The sequence below is a fragment of the Schistocerca nitens genome, chromosome 12, assembly GCF_023898315.1.
Source record: "Schistocerca nitens isolate TAMUIC-IGC-003100 chromosome 12, iqSchNite1.1, whole genome shotgun sequence".
NCBI lineage: Eukaryota > Metazoa > Arthropoda > Insecta > Orthoptera > Acrididae > Schistocerca > Schistocerca nitens.
Window position 1 is genome coordinate 133,639,299 of NC_064625.1, and position 20,409 is coordinate 133,659,707.

Here is a 20,409-nt window from a genome sequence, read left to right on the forward strand (position 1 = left end):
TTACACTCCGCAAGCCACCCAACGGTGTGTGGGGGAGAGCACTTTACGTGTCACTGTCATTACCTCCCTTTCCTGTTCCAGTCGCGTATGGTTCGCAGGAAGAACGACTGCCGGAAAGCCTCCGTGCGCGCTCGAATCTCTCTAATTTTACGTTCGTCATCTCCTCGGGAGGTATAAGTAGGGGGAAGCAATATGTTCGATACCTCATCCAGAAACGCACCCTCTCGAAACCTGGACAGGCAGCTACACCGCGATGCAGAGCTCCTCTCTTGCAGAGTCTGCCACTTGAGTTTGCTAAACATCTCCGTAACGCAATCACGCTTACCGAATAACCCTTTGACGAAATGCGCCGCTCTTCTTTGGATCTTCTCTATCTCCTCTGTCAACCCGACCTGGTACGGATCCCACACTGATGAGCAATACTCAAGTATAGGTCGAACGAGTGTTTTGTAATCCAACTCCTTTGTTGACGGACTACATTTTCTAAGCACTCTCCCAATGAATCTCAACCTGGCACCCGCCTTACCAACAATTAATTTTATATGATCATTCCACTTCAAATCGTTCCGTACGCATACTCCTAGATATTTTACAGAAGTAACTGCTACCAGTGTTTGTTCTGCTATCATATAGTCATACAGTAAAGGATCCTTCTTTCTATGTATTCGCAATACATTACATTTGTCTATGTTAAGGGTCAGTTGGCACTCCCTGCACCAAGCGCCTATCCGCTGCAGATATTCCTGCATTTCGCTGCAATTTTCTGATGCTGCAACTTCTCTGTATACTACAGCATCATCCGCGAGAAGCCGCATGGAACATCCGACACTATCTACTCGGTCATTTATATATATTATCATCGGTCAGGTAACGCCGTTTCATGTTAAGTCCCATAGCACTCAGAGCCATTTGAACCATTTTGTAGCGCTGTTAACTGCCCGCAGCACGTATCTTCCTTATCAGTGTCAACAAGCCTCTGGCCCGAGCTGGATTGTCAGTCATTCGCTCCCCTCCCTTCCCCTCTCCCCCCTTCCACTCGAGGCTCGTAAGCCCCCCCCCCCCCCCCGCCCCTCCTCACGCTGGTAGCACATTAGTAAGCTCCCCACACACGCTTCGCCAGTGCGACAGGTTGCGAGTCAGTGTCCGCTACGCTACTTTCGTCGTCGTTTCGCATACCAAGTGGAATCACCATGGGACGTGAGTATCTCTTTTCCATAGCAATCATTCAACATGCTCATTAGGCCGGTATTACACTATCAAATTTCTTTGTCAAAGATATTTGATAGTGTAATAGGGACTTTGTCAAATGTCGTCCAATATTTGATCAAATCTAGGGCCTCGTTGTATATTTGATCAAAGAAACCGCTTGTCTTCTGTTCACTGCGATGTGACATGTTACCACATGGAGCGCTAGCATCGCTGCAGCGTTCTGTCGTCTGTAGTGTTTTTATAACCATTGCCGGTAAATACAATTGGTGTCTGCCGACAACTACAAAATTAATAGAGATGTCTGAAGCTGATGAGGCGCTTTACAACGTGAGGCACCCTGAATACAAAAATAGATTAAGAAGATTTTGACCTAACCTAACCTAACCCTCTCCTGTAGCAAGGAATCGGAGTGTTACAGTGAACCTGTCTTCTGAAGATGTAGCAGTTCTTAAGTGAATATTGTGCTTTGTGATGTGAGGATACACTTCATTGAGCACATACAGAAATGTATGCTCATCCATTCTTAAGTAATTGATGTACGACTTGACGTCTTCCACTGTAAGCTCACGTAACAAGTTTTGTTGAATGCTTTTATCGTGTCGTCGTAAAACCCACGGCTTCACCCAGATTAGATTTGTTTTTCGTTCCATAGATCCGTGCTGAGGAGATCCTCGTGGATGTGGAACATGTCAATTTTTTTAAGCTGAAATAACAATACTAATAGTCTGAATAAATACATCATTTGTTTCTATTAAAAATTTCGCCAATGGAGTAGGAGTCGGCCAGTAGTAAGTCTTTCAGGCTCCTTTTAAACTGATCTTTATTTGTAACTATATTTTTTATGTTTGCTGGCAAATTATTGAAGATGAGTGTTCCTGAGTAGTGGACCCCTTTTTGAACTAAAGTAAGTGCTTTTAAGACCTTGTGCAGATCATTTTTGTTCCTGGTATTGTATATATGAACTGAGTTGTTTCTTGGAAAAAGAGATATATTATTTACGACAAATTTCATTAAGAAGTAAATATACTGAGAGGCAGTAGTTAGTATACCCAGTTCTTTGAAGAGGTTTCTGCAGGACATCCGTGAATTTACTCCACAAATAATACGTATTACACGCGTTTGGACTCTGAAAACTTTTGTTTGACTTCAAGATTTACCCCAAAATATTATCCCATATGACATTATGGAATGAAAGTAGGCAAAGAATGCAACCTTTTTCATTTTTATGTTGCCTATGTCTGCTAACACTCGAATGGCAAATACAGATTTGTTAAGGCCTTTCTGCAGTTCTGTGGTGTGCTCCTCCCAACTGAATTTATTATCAAGTTGTAATCCCAGGACTTTTACAACCGTCAACCTCGTATGTATGGTTCCATTTTTCCCCCACTTCTTTTCCGCATGTGCACACAATGCAATTGGAGTACGTACAACTGCTGCGGCAAGGAACATAGAATAAAAGTGACGAAAAATTTGATGACAGTGTAATACCCCTTCTAGCGCTACGTCAAAGATCTTTGTCAAATATATTGGACGGAATATTGGATCACATCTTTCATCAAATCTTTGACAAAGAAATTTGATAGTGTAATACCGGCCTTAGCAACAGAACCACTCTTCACTTCTCCACATGAAATGTAATACGCGATAATACGTACAAAGGAAAACAGCAACCATCCACTGCTAATACAGTCGACTTTTGATAGTTAGAAGTTCAGAGGATCTGAATTCCAATAAGTGAGTGTTCGATTTTACGAAACTCTTCTCCAGTACAAACGGAAAAGCTAACACGTAGAACTATAGGTGCAACAACAATCGTATTTCCTTACAAAAGGGAAGCAAATTCTTACAACTACAACGGAGATTAAAAGAAAGTTAGTCTTTTACGAATTTTGATCAGCTTTTATCGGTATTAACTGTTTCAGATGCACAAATTTGCGGAAAAATATTACAAAACTTCAATTTTCTCAACTCGAAATAATTTTATTTCAGACCATTATTAACCCTCAAACGGAGTTGTGACTTTGTTGTACCAGAGGTAGCGTTGTGGGGTCGAAAAGGACACCGCTTTTGTTTATGCCCTGAGAAGTAATTTAATTTTCTTTCATTATAAATATTTATCCATAAATTTCATACTTGCATGTATTAGAATACAAAACATCAGTTTAACAGAAAAAACTCAAAAGAAATCACAGTAGAAAAACAAGTTTATGAAAGCCTGCATAAAACCGACGTGAACTGAAATATTAAAATTCAAATAAGTTTATTGTGTTTGGAGAACAGTAATAGATAGCTGTAAGATGAACAAATACGGCGTGAAAAATTAGCAGCATATAATGAACAAACTATTTACACATCATCACTGAACCTCCTCTCTGTATTCATTTCGCGTCACTGCTTTGTTCTGAAGCAGTTTCATTTTCACTACTGTAAGAAGTCACTTTCATCTTCGAAATCATTTTCCATCGCTGTCTTCGTTTTGTTCTTACGTTTACCTCACAAAATCCAGAGAATTTGCATCAAGCACTGAGAAACGTCTGAGGGTCCCAAGCCATAGGAACACTTAAAATAAATGGAAATACTAATTAAGCCCAAAAATAAAATGATATTTAGTTGATACATTACGTTTGACCGTATTGAAACTACGAACACTTACGGTGTCGTGCGGTCAATAAAGGGACCACCCAAACTTTACGGCTATGCACTGAAAAAGCAGACGACTCGATATGCTTCTAGTTCGATTGTCGCCAAGGTGTGTCGAACCTCCAACACAGAATTACCAATAGAGGAAATGGCAGGGGTGTACAGTTTCACTGGTATCGAAGAGGACCCCGCCACTCCGTTTGAGAGTTAATGAAATATCAAAACATACCGTAACACACAACAGTAGAATGACAACGAAAGAATATAATCACTAAACAGATAGACAGCAACAGAAACAATGAAAATGTATGTAAAATCATATTGGCTGCATAGCTAAAACAGGCATATAGCAGCGCAACTAGTTATACAAAATTTATTAGGCCCTTGAAAGACATTTATTACGCAACAGGCCCAGAGGATTACTAATTCTTGTCATGTCCTGTTGTAAGGAAAGCCGAAAATACATCGTCTACTTCTGCAATGGCTGAGAGGGCATTGCAGAATTGCACACGGTCAACATAATGTACTATCTAACGTTATGTTTTTCTTTTTCCAAATCAGAAGGACAGCCCTTTGAGAGCAGTCACGTGTGCATCCTTCAGATCACTTTTACAAGTGATTTAAATTCTTGACTACTCCCCAGTGCACACGTCAGACTATTTCTGTACCGTCCCACATTGTAATTGTACGCTGGAAGAAAAGAACACTTAAATATTTCCGCGCGAGTTCTGATTTCTCATACTTTATCACAATTCTGTAAGTGGGTGTCAACTGAATATTTTCGCATTCGGAGGAGAAAGTTGAAGACTGAAATCTCGTGAAAAGACCTCCCCGGAACGGAAAACGCTGTTGTTCCAATGATTGAAACCTAAACTCGCTCATCATATCCGTGACACTATCTCCACATTCCGCTGTAATACAAAACAAGCTGCCCTTCATTGAACTTTTTCGATGTCCTCCATCAGTTCAGCCTGGGAGGGAACCCATACTGCGTAGCAGTATTCCATAAGAGAAGGAATAAGCGTAATGTAGGCAGTTTCAGTCGTAGATCTGTTGCATCTTGTAAGTGTTTTGCCAATAAAACGCTGTCTTTGGTTCATCCTATCCGCAACTGCACTACTTTATTCATTGTTGGGTAAAGAAGGAGTGTCACAAAAAGTTGAAGGAACTACCAAACCAACTGATAAAATGTTCGAAATACCGGGTGTTAAGTTAGCCGCTAACTTCCCGTCTTTACAATCGCTACGATTTATCGAATGTGCCAAGACGCTTACGATTTCTTCGATTTCTCGAGATTTTTAACGCGACCAACTACCATACCGAGTTATCGAGAAATTCGATTCATCGAGACCCTAACAAGGGAACCTCCCCATCGCACCCCTCTCAGATTTAGTTGTAAGGATAGGCCTTGAAAAACTGAACACAGATCAATCGAGAAAACAGGAAGAACTTGTGTGGAACTATGAAAAAAATAAGCAAATCGAGAAAACAGGAAGAAGTTGTGTGGAACTATGAAAAAAATAAGCAAAATATACAAACTGAGTAGTCCATGTGCAAGATAGGCAGTATCAAGTATAGTCTGCGCTCAGGAGCGCCACGGTCCTGTGGTTAGCGTGAGTACCCGCCGCATGGAGGTCCTTGGTTCTAGTCTTCCCTCGGGTGAAAATTTTACTTTCTTTATTTTCGCGAAGTTATGATCTGTCCGTTCGTTCATTGACGTCTCTGTTCACTGTAATAAGTTTAGTGTCTCTGTTTTGCGACCGCACCGCAAAACCGTGCGATTAGTAGACGAAAGGACGTGCCTCTCCAATGGGAACCGAAAACATTTGATCGCAAGGTCATAGGTCAACCGGTTCCTTCACAGGAAAACACGTCTGATATATTCTATACGACACTGGTGACGGCATGTGCGTCACATGACAGGAATATGTTGTGGACCCACCTAACTTGTACACTTGGCGAATGGCTAAAAAGATTCTTCTACCTTGCCCGATTTAGGTTTTGTTGTGGATGTGATAATCACTCCCAAAAAGCGATGAAAACTTAAGAGTTTGTCAGATAATAATCGTCTGAAAATAAAAAATTAAAATTTGCGCTCGAGGGAAGACTTGAATCAAGGACCTCCAGTTCCACAGTTGCTCACGCAAACCACGAGACCACGGCGCTCGTGAGGTCACATTACCATTGAGGTTGCCTATCTTGCACATGAACTACTCAGTTTGTATATTTTCTCATTTTTTTCACAGTTCCACACAACTTCTTCCTGTTTTCTCGATTGATCTGTGTTCAGTTTTTCAAGGCCTATCCACTGTGCCAACTTATAACTAAATCTGAGGGGGGTGCGATGGGGAGGTTCCCTTGTAAGTAGCAAGAATCGACTATATGGAATTTTGGAATTAATTAAAAATAGCACCGTTACCTCGAACCGAGAGGGATACAATCGCAGCTTTCTGTTCATGTCTTTATTACGTTCATTATATGCTGAATACCAGATGTTTTTTCTTTGTGGCGGAAGTTCCTTGCAGTACTGCTCTGCAGCAGGAAATAGTGTAAGATAAAAGCCTGACTCACTGTTAATTGGGCCTAACAGTGAAGTGAATCAACATGTACCGGTACCTTAGAAAATTTTTACGTTGTCGCAGTTTCTTGTTAACTGCAGTTATAATAAAGTAGTCCTTTTTGTGCAAGCGGTCGTTACCTACACTCTGAGATACGTCTAAAATTTCACCGTGTGAACATCACAGTATTCATCAACAGATTTCGGTGTATGTTGGACCGTTATAAGACTGTCTACGCTACTAAGGAATTGACACCTCAGCAAATGTAACAAGTACTGATACACATGCAAATGAGAGAGAATTACGGAAAACATGAATAGCTGAACACCATACAAAACCTACGCTTAAGCCATGATCACTTACTATCTATTAGTCTCCACCCGTAGTTTCGTCAGCGGCAATTCTTGATCTCTCTGAATTTCAGGTCATGCTTGATATATCTCATCCCTACAACTTAAGTATACACGCGTCAGCATATTATTGCATGCTACAGCTGCAAAATACTAACACGAATTCTTTACAGACGAATGGGAAAACCAGTAGAAGCCAACCTCGGGGAAGATCAGTTTGGATTCCGTAGAAACACTGGAACACGTGAGGCAATACTGACATTACGACTTATCTTAGAAGAAAGATTAAGGAAAGGCAAACCTACGTTTCTAGCATTTGTAGACTTAGAGAAACCTTTTGACAATGTTGACTGGAATACTCTCTTTCAAATTCTAAAGGTGGCAGGGATAAAATACAGGGATCGAAAGGCTATTTACAATTTGTACAGAAACCAGATGGCAGTTATAAGAGTCGAGGGACATGAAAGGGAAGCAGTGGTTGGGAAGGGAGTAAGACAGGGTTGTAGCCTCTCCCCGATGTTGTTCAATCTGTATATTGAGCAAGCAGTAAAGGAAACACAAGAAAAATTCGGAGTGGTATTAAAATTCATGGAGAAGAAATAAAAACTTTGAGGTTCGCCGATGACATTGTAATTCTGTCAGAGACAGCAAAGGACTTGGAAGAGCAGTTGAATGGAATGGACAGTGTCTTGAAAGGAGGATATAAGATGAACATTACAAAAGCAAAACAAGGATAATGGAATGTAGTCGAATTAAGTCGGGTAATGCTGAGGGAATTAGATTAGGAAATGAGGCACTTAAAGTAGTAAAGGAGTTTTGCTATTTGGGGAGCAAAATAGGTGATGATGGTCGAAGTAGAGAGGATATAAAATGTAGGCTGGCAATGGCAAGGAAAGCGTTTCTGAAGAAGAGAAATTTGTTAACATCCAGTATTGATTTAAGTGTCAGGAAGTCATTTCTGGAAGTATTCGAATGGAGTGTAGCGATGTATGGAAGTGAAACATGGACGATAAATAGTTTGGACAAGAAGAGAATAGAAGCTTTCGAAACGTGGTGCTACAGAAGAATGCTGAAGATTAGATGGGTAGATCACATAACTAATGAGGAAGTATTGAATAGGATTGGGGAGAAGAGAAGTTTGTGGCACAACTTGACCAGAAGAAGGGATCGGTTGGTAGGACATGTTCTGAGGCATCAAGGGATCACCAATTTAGTATTGGAGGGCAGCGTGGAGGGTAAAAATCGTAGAGGGAGACCAAGAGATGAATACACTAAGCAGATTCAGAAGGATGTAGGTTGCAGTAGGTACTGGGAGATGAAAAAGCTTGCACAGGATAGAGTAGCATGGAGAGCTGCATCAAACCAGTCTCAGGACTGAAGACCACAACAACAACAACATGTACTTTCTATAACAGAAAAAAAATCGGTTGTAGTTGTTAAAATTAAATGCCGCGAATAGTTTCTGTGCTTACATGGAATTTGGCTGTAAGTTACGACATGCCAGGAAACCTTCGCCACAACCAAAATCAACCTTCGTCTCGTATTCAGCACAAGCTAAACGTAATTTCAAATTTGAAAATCCGCCTTAAGATGCACCTGTACGCCCGAAACCTCTAATGACGCTATTCCTTTTTAATGAATAATGCTATCGACAATGATTGGTTGCTGTTTTTCCTTTTTTTTAAGTAATTTTCCATAAAATTAAATGGAACTTCGTCATACATAACATTTCCACGTAAATATCTATCAAGATTTGTGTCCCGTTGCTGTGTAAGCCAAACACACTTTTCTGAAAACTGCCAACCAATACCACTTCCTGTTGGTCATTTTAACACTCTAGTATCCGTTTTGGAGATACTGCTATAGAGGTCGCTCTCTCTGTTCCACTTTATTTTCCCCTCAAACATAAACGCTCAGCCATCTCTGATCCGTGCTTGGGTTACCATGTTGCCACGTGCTCTTAAAAACGTTGTTTAATGTTGACAAAATGATTTTGTTTGAAGTGAAAGGAAAAAAACGTATTGATCTGACCAGTAGAGCCGCGCGGGATTAGCCGAGCGGTCTCAGGCGCTGCAGTCATGGACTGTGCGGCTGGTCCCGGCGGAGATTCGAGTCCTCCCACGGGCATGGGTGTGTGTGTGTTTGTATTTAGGATAATTTAGGCTAAGTAGTGTGGAAGCTTAGGGACTGATGACATTAGCAGTGAAGTCCCATAAGATTTCACACACATTTGAATTTGACCAGTAGATTATTAATTCCGTGAGTTATTTAAAGAGAAACACGGTTTATTTATATTAGATAAAATAAGGTATCTCGGGTTAAATCCTGTGTGGCTAATGTGTAATGTAACGTCGTTATATAAGACCAAGACAACAGTATGTCATTTGTCATGTAAATATGTATCAACCGTTGTGTCCCATTGCCCTGCCTTATACTGCCAATTGCATTTTTCTGCAATATACAATATGTACAACAACCAAGAGGGAATAATAAGAGTGGACGATCAAGAACGAAGTGCTCGTATTAAGAAGGGTGTAAGACAAGGCTGTAGCCTTTCGCCCCTACTCTTCAATCTGTACATCGAGGAAGCAATGATGGAAATAAAAGAAAGGTTCAGGAGTGGAATTAAAATACAAGGTGAAAGGATATCAATGATACGATTCGCTGATGACATTGCTATCCTGAGTGAAAGTGAAGAAGAATTAAATGGTCTGCTGAACGGAATGAACAGCCTAATGAGTACACAGTATGGTTTGAGAGTAAATCGGAGAAAGACGAAGGTAATGAGAAGTAGTAGAAATGAGAACAGCGAGAAACTTAACATCAGGATTGATGGTCACGAAGTCAGTGAAGTTAAGGAATTCTGCTACATAGGCAGTAAAATAACCAAAGACGGACGGAGCAAGGAGGACATCAAAAGCAGACTCGCCATGGCAAAAATGGCATTTCTGGCCAAGAGAAGTCTACTAATATCAAATACCGGCCTTAATTTGAGGAAGAAATTTCTGAGGATGTACGTCTGGAGTACAGCATTGTATGGTAGTGAAACATGGACTGTGGGAAAACCGGAACAGAAGAGAATCGAAGCATTTGAGATGTGGTGCTATAGACGAATGTTGAAAATTAGGTGGACTGATAAGGTAAGGAATGAGGAGGTTCTACGCAGAATCGGAGAGGAAAGGAATATGTGGAAAACACTGATAAGGAGAAGGGACAGGATGATAGGACATCTGCTAAGACATGAGGGAATGACTTCCATGGTACTAGAGGGAGCTGTATAGGGCAAAAACTGTGGAGGAAGACAGAGATTGGAATACGTCAAGCAAATAATTGAGGACGTAGGTTACAAGTGCTACTCTGAGATGAAGAGGTTAGCACAGGAAAGGAATTCGTGGCGGGCCGCATCAAACCAGTCAGTATACTGACGACCAAAAAAAAAAAAAAAAAGAAATCCAATACCACTTCTTGTTGGTCATTAGTTTCCGTGATTTATTTGAAGAGAAACACAATTTATGTATATTAGATAAGTTACCTTAATGCTGATGTAATTAGCAAACTGGTTTTATACACACCTACATCCTGCATTGTTGACTAACGTGAAATGTAACGCTGTCGTATAACACCAAGACCACAACATGTCATTTGTCATGTAAATATGTACAACAGTTAGTGTCCCATTGCCCTGTCTTATACGTAGGACGGCCAAATGCATTTTTCGGCAAACTGCTATCCAATACCACTTGTTGTTGGTCATTTTGACACTCCAGTATCCATTTTGGAGATGGTAATATATATCTGCTCTTTCTGTTCCACGTCATTTTCCCTTCAAACATAATCGCTCAACCATCTTTGAGCTGTGCTTGGGTTCCCAGATTGCCACTTGCTCTTAGAAAACTTTGATTAATGTTGGCGAAATGATTTTGTTTGAAGTGAAGGGAAAAAAACCGGTCTGACCAGTAGGTTATTAATTCCGTAATTTATTTGAAGAGAAACAGTTTAAGTGTATTAGATAAAATTAGTTATCTTAATGCTGATGTAATTAGCAAAAGTGGCAACGCACCTACATCCTGTGGTGTTGGTTAATGTGAAAATATTTAAGACTCTTTTAGTGACAAACATTCTCGACCACAACCAGTGAAAGTGGCTGGTTTCACAATATTGTGTAAGAAATGTAGCTTAATCGCCGTAGGTGAAATATAGCAAAAGAGAACGTATTTTTTTGTATCAACAAAGTAGGCAGTAATTGTTGTTTTGTCAACAATGCAGGAATATACGCGTGTCAACTGTCTTCACACGTCTGTGACGCATCTATTCTACCTCCTTGTGAGAATTTCGTCGACTATTGTCTTGGCCTGGCATGATCTCATGTTAGAATCCCTCTCTATAGCGTCCTCCTTTTAAATAATCGTGTGAAAGTTGCTTTGTGCATAAGCAATTCATTATTGTCACATGATATGAAATAATAAACATAACAAGTCTAGAACTTACAAGGGGAGGCCGCCAATTGTGAAATTCAGATTCGATTCATACTGCGCATAATAAAAGCTCATGGCCAGAGGTGTAATGTGGCAAAGCACCAAGATGCACTTCTCAGCCGTTGTCGAGAAAATCGACAGTTAAAAGAAACCGTTGCGGTGAAATACTCTCTACGATTACTAATTTTCTACAGCGTCGTGGTGCAGCGGTAAGCGCTCGGCTTCGTAATCCGAAGGTCGCCGGATCGAATCTCGCGCCATTCAACCTTTTTTTTATTTAGTATTTGTTTTTTGTAATTCAAATATATATAATTCCCGGTAATCAGTTGCAACAATTATGCATATAATAAGTTGTTGAAAGTCGTTTGTCGTGGAAAAACTGGCGACTTCGAACATCATTATGTTTTCCGCAAACAAAGTTGTATTTCACAAATGTTATTAATTGTCTTCATAATATTAACCACGTATAGTTAACGGAAGACGTAGAAACGATATTCCGAAACGAATACGTATAGCGTAAGTCAAACGTTCGAATTAGAATAGAGACCCCACGAACACAAACTTGCTGTGGCAGGTATGAAATATAAACTCCGTTACTATATATTACGAAAATTAATAATAAAAAAAATGCATGGCGTGAGATTCGATCAGGCGACTTTCTGATGACGAACCCGAGCGCTATTAACCGTAGAGAGTATTTCACCGCAACGGTTTCTTTTAACTGTCGATTTTCTCGACAACGGCTGAGAAGTGCATCTTGGTGCTTTGCCACATTACACCTCTGGCCATGAGCTTTTATTATGCGCAGTATGAATCGAATCCGAATTTCACAATTGGCGGCCTGCCCTTGTTAGTAATTAATCAGTCGATGGGTCCTGAGAAGTAAAGTGACGGACACTATAAATCGTCTTGCTCTCACTCATTCCATCTGAACGTGTTCTACATATTTGGAAGGATAATGGGATATTACAATTATTCACTATTTATGTAATGTAGGTGGCCATTATAAACCATTTTCGCACGCATTAATTGTCTTTCATAAGACTGTTAAACATCTTCTCCGGAACAAACTCTTTCTTACGGCAATCGTACATTAAAAATAAAATACAAAGATGCTGATGATCGAAATTGACTGGGAAATCAGAACAACAAAGTTACTGACATAATTCGTGTAGAACAACTGACGCTCGGAAAACAACGATTTATAACAAAACTGACAAAATAGATTCGGGCCTAACTTGTAAATACAGCACTGAAAATAGGTTTCCAAAACCGCAATTTCGTCTTCCGCAAGCTGTGTTGCATGAAACCTCTGTGATTCTGATTTTTGGAGTATTCCAGATGATGGTATTATTTTGCTAGTTACTCGAATTATTCGGTCTAAACATAGGTTAAAATGGCAAGGTTTAACACGACGAAATTAGACATATCAAAGAATGCAGAATACTCACCAATGTATTAACAATCAGGCTCACCACATATCGTCACTCTTAGCCCAGGGGTCATTCCACAATGAGATCTTTCCGCGAGCAGTTGGACTGCGACGGCAAAGATTTAACCATGTAATAAGGCAGAGACCGCCAAATTGGCGTCGTCTGATTATTGCTGGTATTTATATATCATAGATATGGTTTGTTATTAAATTTATATCTCTGACGATAACCGAATTATACCGTATGTGTAATTTACGACTGTCTTTAGTTCTGAGTTATCAGCCATCGACAAAGAAAAGCGAAAAAAACCTCCGACCATGTAGATAAAAAATAAGGAAGGGAGTTGTCATTACGTCACAAACCTGAAACCGTTGTCCACCATCTCTAGTAGCCCAAAACATTAGGTTCGGCGCGGTTATATCCGTGACGTCACTATGATCTCCCCGTGCCCAGTTTGACCGTGTTGGGTGTTTTGACTGTGTGGAGACGTAGTTGTTTCATCAGATATGTTGCGCTGTTTATGTCATTGCTGATCAATCCGATCTTTGCCTAAAGTTTAAAGGAATAACATTTCGTTTGTAAGTGGAGCCGTTCAAGCAGTATTTTCCTTTGCTTATATGTATTACGTTTGCACTGTTTACTTTTATCGTAGTGGTTTTATACCTGCCATTTGACTTTATATTTGCCTTACTTAATGTCCGTTCTTTCTCTACCTTCCTGTCTTTTTCATTGCCTTCCAAATCGCTCCGATATACGAGTCACAACACATGCCTACGTAATCACGCCGATTGTTGGGGCAGCATCTGATGCGCTTAATTCCTCCCGCCGATAATTATTCATTGTTCGCATTTCCTACCACATTAAAAAAGATTCTGGCGAGAACAGCCGGATACAGCGGTCATGTGTTTGTGTCAGTTTTGTGTGTATGATTGTATGTAGGCCTATGTGTATGTGTGCTTTGCTTCCTTTCAGAAGAAGGCTTGGGCTGAAAACTTTTTGTATTGGGTGCATGCTGATCGGCATGCTAGTGGCAATCTATCCGTTTCACAATACGATTGTTCCCCATGAAATTTGTTGTAAATAATCCTCTGCACTTCAGCAGGATCACTGTTTCACAAAATTACAGTACTAGAAGAAAAAAATATCATTCGTCACGCCACATTATGGGACTCATCTGTATCTCAAATAGGAGTTCACAATGCTGCAGCCTAAAGTTTTGATCGTGCGGTAGCGTTCTCGCTTCCCACGCCCGGGTTCCCGGGTTCGATTCCCGGCGGGGTCAGGGATTTTCTCTGCCTCGTGATGGCTGGGTGTTGTGTGCTGTCCTTAGGTTAGTTAGGTTTAAGTAGTTCTAAGTTCTAGGGGACTGATGACCATAGATGTTAAGTCCCATAGTGCTCAGAGCCATTTGAACCTAAAGTTTTGATCACTTACCCATTGATATAAAATGCCTGACAAACTGGGAAGTAGAATTTCGAAACTAAACTGAAAATTTTTCTCTTTGACAACTCCTCATATTTCGCAGAAGATTACCTATTACTCTTATGTGCAAATGGTGATAGGTAGAAATTACTGACTAAAATCTGTCATTAAAAAATGAAAGAACTAACAAATGATGATCATGGAGGCATATTTAGAAAAAAAATTATGTCAGTGAATAATGATTCGTTCCACATCATTACAATTTATCATGGAAGCCTGTAGCATTACGCATGTTCCGAGCTAGTCAGTGTAGCGCAGGGGTAAATGTGCACGGCTACTGTACTGGCAATACCATGTTCAAATCCTCTTTGTGTACCCTTTTTTTTTTTTCAAAATCGACCGAATTTTTCAATTTTACTTCAAAGATATATTCAGTTATTAATTTTTTGTCATACAATATCACAAAATCTTATTTTTCATCGTCCACATTGCTTGATGTGTCAGAACAATATTGTGGGTGATACTTATGATAGTAACAACCGAAGTACAAATTTTCGCAGCACCACGCGCATTTTATTAAAACAACCGTCTTCCATGCGCACGGTTTCTTCATGAGCCATACCAGGAAACACAATTCTTTTGCATTCAAAAAGATTTCTCTTTCATCCGCTAATTTCGATGAGAAATATGGGTATCTAATAATGCTTTCAAAATTAGGTGCGCTGAATTGATGTAGGATTAGCGAATATAATTTTATCATATCTTCCGTAGAAGCAATGTCCCTAATGTCTTTCATGAAGTCGGGAGCATTCTCAATAATTTTCGTGAAGATATTCCACCTGTCGGTAAAAATAAACATCGCACGGCTGGCAATAAGGAGTGCACTTTGGTGGGACCACGTTTAGGGTGCAGGTGCTCGCTTTTCTTTCATCAGTGAATACGCGATCGTATAAAGTTAAATTGGCTTCCCCCCCCCCCCCTCACAAATCGATAATGTACAAAGTTTTTTTTTCTATCCGACGTACGGAAGAGATACAGAACGAAAAAATTCTTCGTACACCAGTTTCGTGAACTTCCCGGATTTCGTGCAGGAGACGACTGCATTTCTCTATTTCCCAGTTAATTCGTCTACTCGGATTTGAGCGTGAGGACCAAATTTTCCGGACGCTTCTTGCATACATAAAAAACATATGGGAGTAGGATTCGAACACGGCACCTCCACCGCCGTAGCTGTGAACCTTTACCGCTACGCTACGCTGACTCTCTGGGAGTAGGCGTAATGTTACTGGTATACAAAGCGCGCAATGAACTTCAAAATCGATTTTCTCAAAAACCAAAGACCGTCGCTAAAGAAACGGATAGCCAGGTACTCAGGGTAAGTGCCTCTACAACATACACTCCTGGAAATTGAAATAAGAACACCGTGAATTCATTGTCCCAGGAAGGGGAAACTTTATTGACACATTCCTGGGGTCAGATACATCACATGATCACACTGACAGAACCACAGGCACATAGACACAGGCAACAGAGCATGCACAATGTCGGCACTAGTACAGTGTATATCCACCTTTCGCAGCAATGCAGGCTGCTATTCTCCCATGGAGACGATCGTAGAGATGCTGGATGTAGTCCTGTGGAACGGCTTGCCATGCCATTTCCACCTGGCGCCTCAGTTGGACCAGCGTTCGTGCTGGACGTGCAGACCGCGTGAGACGACGCTTCATCCAGTCCCAAACATGCTCAATGGGGGACAGATCCGGAGATCTTGCTGGCCAGGGTAGTTGACTTACACCTTCTAGAGCACGTTGGGTGGCACGGGATACATGCGCACGTGCATTGTCCTGTTGGAACAGCAAGTTCCCTTGCCGGTCTAGGAATGGTAGAACGATGGGTTCGATGACGGTTTGGATGTACCGTGCACTATTCAGTGTCCCCTCGACGATCACCAGTGGTGTACGGCCAGTGTAGGAGATCGCTCCCCACACCATGATGCCGGGTGTTGGCCCTGTGTGCCTCGGTCGTATGCAGTCCTGATTGTGGCGCTCACCTGCACGGCGCCAAACACGCATACGACCATCATTGGCACCAAGGCAGAAGCGACTCTCATCGCTGAAGACGACACGTCTCCATTCGTCCCTCCATTCACGCCTGTTGCGACACCACTGGAGGCGGGCTGCACGATGTTGGGGTGTGAGCGGAAGACGGCCTAACGGTGTGCGGGACCGTAGCCCAGCTTCATGGAGACGGTTGCGAATGGTCCTCGCCGATACCCCAGGAGCAACAGTGTCCCTAATTTGCTGGGAAGTGGCGGTGCGGTCCCCTACGGCACTGCGTAGGATCCTACGGTCTTGGCGTGCATCCGTGCGTCGCTGCGGTCCGGTCCCAGGTCGACGGGCACGTGCACCTTCCGCCGACCACTGGCGACAACATCGATGTACTGTGGAGACCTCACGCCCCACGTGTTGAGCAATTCGGCAGTACGTCCACCCGGCCTCCCGCATGCCCACTATACGCCCTCGCTCAAAGTCCGTCAACTGCACATACGGTTCACGTCCACGCTGTCGCGGCATGCTACCAGTGTTAAAGACTGCGATGGAGCTCCGTATGCCACGGCAAACTGGCTGACACTGACGGCGGCGGTGCACAAATGCTGCGCAGCTAGCGCCATTCGACGGCCAACACCGCGGTTCCTGGTGTGTCCGCTGTGCCGTGCGTGTGATCATTGCTTGTACAGCCCTCTCGCAGTGTCCGGAGCAAGTATGGTGGGTCTGACACACCGGTGTCAATGTGTTCTTTTTTCCATTTCCAGGAGTGTATTTGAAGCGCATCAAGATCCGTGATTTGCAGTATGGAGGGTCCCCTTGTAAGGAAAAATTCATGGCAGCAGCGGGAATCGAACCACCGAGCCCCCGCATGAGGGTCTGTAGCGTTGACCAATTTTTTTCACATTCCTGATTATGAACGAACCCATAAAATAGGGGGTCTACTTGCCACCGCCACTTTGACCCTAAAAACAAAAATGTCTGCACCTTGTCAGGCGGTGGTCCCTAGCTAACCCAGCCCCAACAGTTGTATCTTAACTAAGAAAGGAGTGAGATGGTGTAACAAGCGTAAGTAACAGACAATTTTTTTCCTCGGGCCTGCGGAGCGCTTGACCATGAAGCTAGACGTATCAGTGGAGCAATTCCACGCATGTCTTCTCGGAATAAAGGGGTATACCGTTGGGGATTGTAGTATCAAAACATCTACAATAGTGCTTCAGATCTATTGGCCATTGCAGGGACATCCCAACTGCCCGGCGGGTCGTAGAAAGTACTCTAAAGGAAATTGCAAAAGTATTGCCTGTATTTCGCATTACGAACAATGGTGCACCCTTCTCTCTCCTCCCCCCCCCCCCCCCCGCCTGTCTGATGTTTGAGTCCTGCCTCGGGCATGGGTGTGTGTGTTGTCAAATGGCTCTGAGCACTATGGGACTTAACTTCTGAGGTCATCAGTCCCCTACAACTTAGAACTACTGAAACCTAACTAACCTAAGGACATCACACACATCCATGCCCGAGGCAGGATTCGAACCTGGGACCGTAGCAGTCGCGCGGTTCCAGACTGTAGCGCCTAGAACCGCTCGGCCAACCCCGTCCGGCTGTGTGTTGTCCTCAACATAAGTTAGATTACGTAGTGCGTAAGCCTAGAGACCGATGACCTCAGCAGTTTGGTCCCATTGGAACGTATCACAAATTTACAATTTTTTTCCCTTTTCTCGCAAGAAAATATCGAACTGCAAAGCCGCTGAAGCAATTCACAGAGTGAGTTTTGGGCTGTTGGTTGCACATGTCATCCTGGGACAACACAGTTTGTGTTGTTATTTGGTCAGGAGTGACACGTGTGAGGAAGACCAATATTCGCTGGGCAAAGCGCCAGACGTTTGCTGCCGGGCCACAAATGAAGCGATGATCGGTCGACCAATCAGCTACGATGGTGGAACGCAGTATGCATTACGTACAGATAATTTTATCAACAACAAATGACTCATTTTAAAATAATAGCAATGTGACATTTCAATAGCGCTGTAACTAGAAGTTTCATTGCAAATTCCCCACTGCTTTTTGTTTTCCTCCCTTTCAGTTGCCCTGCAGTTCTGTATGTGATATGGTAAGCACTTACGTGCTGATTTCTTCTTTCTCGTCAAATTCCAGGTTCCAGCTCGTCTTCCTCCTCCTCTTCATCTTCCGATAGTGATGGTACGTACCCATATTACGTCATTGTATGGTTTTGTGCTTGGATGGATGCGCTGAATCGCTTCCAGGTCTCACAGTATTTGTTCTGGTGCTTAGCTTCACTGTGCTGGTGCATGAAAATAGTATTGAAAAAGCTGCAATTAAAAGGTTGGAGAACGGCTTCCCTTCAGCATGCTTCCCTACTCACTACCCCACTGAAGCGATCACAGGTTGTGCAATTTCCACAATGCAAAACGAACGTAAGTCGTACGCTAGTAAGCTGCCGTAGTTACAAGATAGGGGATTTCGGCCATCTAACTTAAAATGTTTCTCTCTACGTCGAGGCGGTAGTACGAAAGTCATGCCCGGTGTGTGGCGGAGGGTACATTGTGTACCGTGTCACTTCCCCAATCTTCTTTTCCTGTCCCGAATGGTGCGTGTCAAAAACGACTCTTGGTAACCTTCGCTTGAATTCTGTGTTTTGACTTTTCCCCTCGTGCTCATTTAGCGGGATATTTGTAGAACTGATATTGTTTTTGTTGTTGATGTCTTCAGTCCTGAGACTGGTTAGATGCAGCTCTCCATGCTACCCTATCCTGTGCAAGTTCCTTCATCTCCCTGTACCTACTGCAACCTACATCCTTCTGAATCTGCTTAGTTTATTCATCTCTTGGTCTCCCTCTACGATTTTTACCCTCCACGCTGTATTCCAATGCTAAATTTGTGATCCCTTGATACCTCAGAACATGTCCTACCAACCGGTTCCTTCTTCTAGTCAAGTTGTGCCACAAACTCCTCTTCTCCCCAATTCTATTCAATATCTCCTCATTAGTTATGTGATCTACCCATCTAATCTTCAGCATTCTTCTGTAGCACCACATTTCGAAAGCTTCTATTCTCTTCCTGTCCAAACTATTTATCGTACATGTTTCACTTCCATACATGGCTACACCCCATACAAATACTTTCAGAAACGACTTCCTGACACTTAAATATATACTCGATGTTAACAAATTTCTCTTCTTCAGAAACACTTTCCTTGCCATTGCCAGTCTACATTTTATATGTTCTCTACTTCGACCATCATCAGTTATTTTGCTCCCCTAATAGCAAAACTCCTTTACTATTTGAAGTGTCTCATTTCCTAACCTAATTCCTTCAGCATCACCCGCCTTAATTCGACTACATTCCATTATCCTCGTTTTCAAAAAATGGTTCAAATGGCTCTGAGCACTATGGGACTCAACTGCTGTGGTCATCAGTCCCCTAGAACTTAGAACTACTTAAACCTAACTAACCTAAGGACATCACACACATCCATGCCCGAGGCAGGATTCGAACCTGCGACCGTAGCAGTCGCACGGTTCCGGACTGCGCGCCTAGAACCGCGAGACCACCGCGGCCGGCTATCCTCGTTTTGCTTTTGTTGATGTTCATCTTATATCCTCTTTTCAAGACACTGTCCATTCCGTTCAACTGCTCTTCCAAGTCCTTTGCTGTCTCTGAGAGAATTACAATGTCATCGGCGAACCTCAAAGTTTTTATTTCTTCTCCATGGATTTTAATACCTACTCCGAACTTTTCTTTTGTTTCCTTTAATGCTTGCTCAATATACAGATTGACTAACATTGGGGAAAGGCTACAACCCTGTCTCACTCCTTTCCCAACCACTGCTTCCCTTTCATGCCCCTCGACTCTTATAACTGCCATCTGATTTCTGTACAAATTGCAAATAGCCTTTTGCTCCCTGTATTTTACCCTTGCAACCTTTGGAATTTGAAAGAGAGTATTCCAGTCAACATTGTCAAAAGCTTTCTCTAAGTCTACAAATGCTAGAAACGTAGGTTTGTCTTTCCTTAATCTTTCTTCTAAAATAAGTCGTAAGGTCAGTATTGCCTCACGTGTTCCAATATTTCTACGGAATCCAAACTGATCTTCCCTGAGGTCGGCTTCTACCAGTTTTTCCATTCGTCTGTAAAGAATTTGTGTTAGTACTTTGCAGCTGTGATTTATCTGTCAGCACCTGCTTTCTTTGGGATTGGAATTATTATATTCTTTTTGAAGTCTGAGGGTATTTCGCCTCTCTCATACATCTTGCTCACCAC

At 42.2% G+C, this 20,409-nt stretch overlaps 1 protein-coding gene across 1 annotated transcript in view; it reads left to right on the top strand.

Annotated features, from left to right (window-relative positions):
- The first annotated feature begins 1,085 nt into the window (after nucleotides 1-1,085).
- The window catches only part of LOC126215100 (natterin-3-like), a 130,241-nt gene continuing 110,917 nt past the window's right edge, over nucleotides 1,086-20,409 (top strand). Inside the window, exons 1-2 of the mRNA XM_049941750.1 lie at nucleotides 1,086-1,197; nucleotides 18,284-18,328. Of these exons, the coding sequence (XP_049797707.1) occupies nucleotides 1,191-1,197; nucleotides 18,284-18,328 (52 nt within the window). The 5' untranslated portion in view covers nucleotides 1,086-1,190. The remainder of the gene's footprint in view (nucleotides 1,198-18,283; nucleotides 18,329-20,409) is intronic.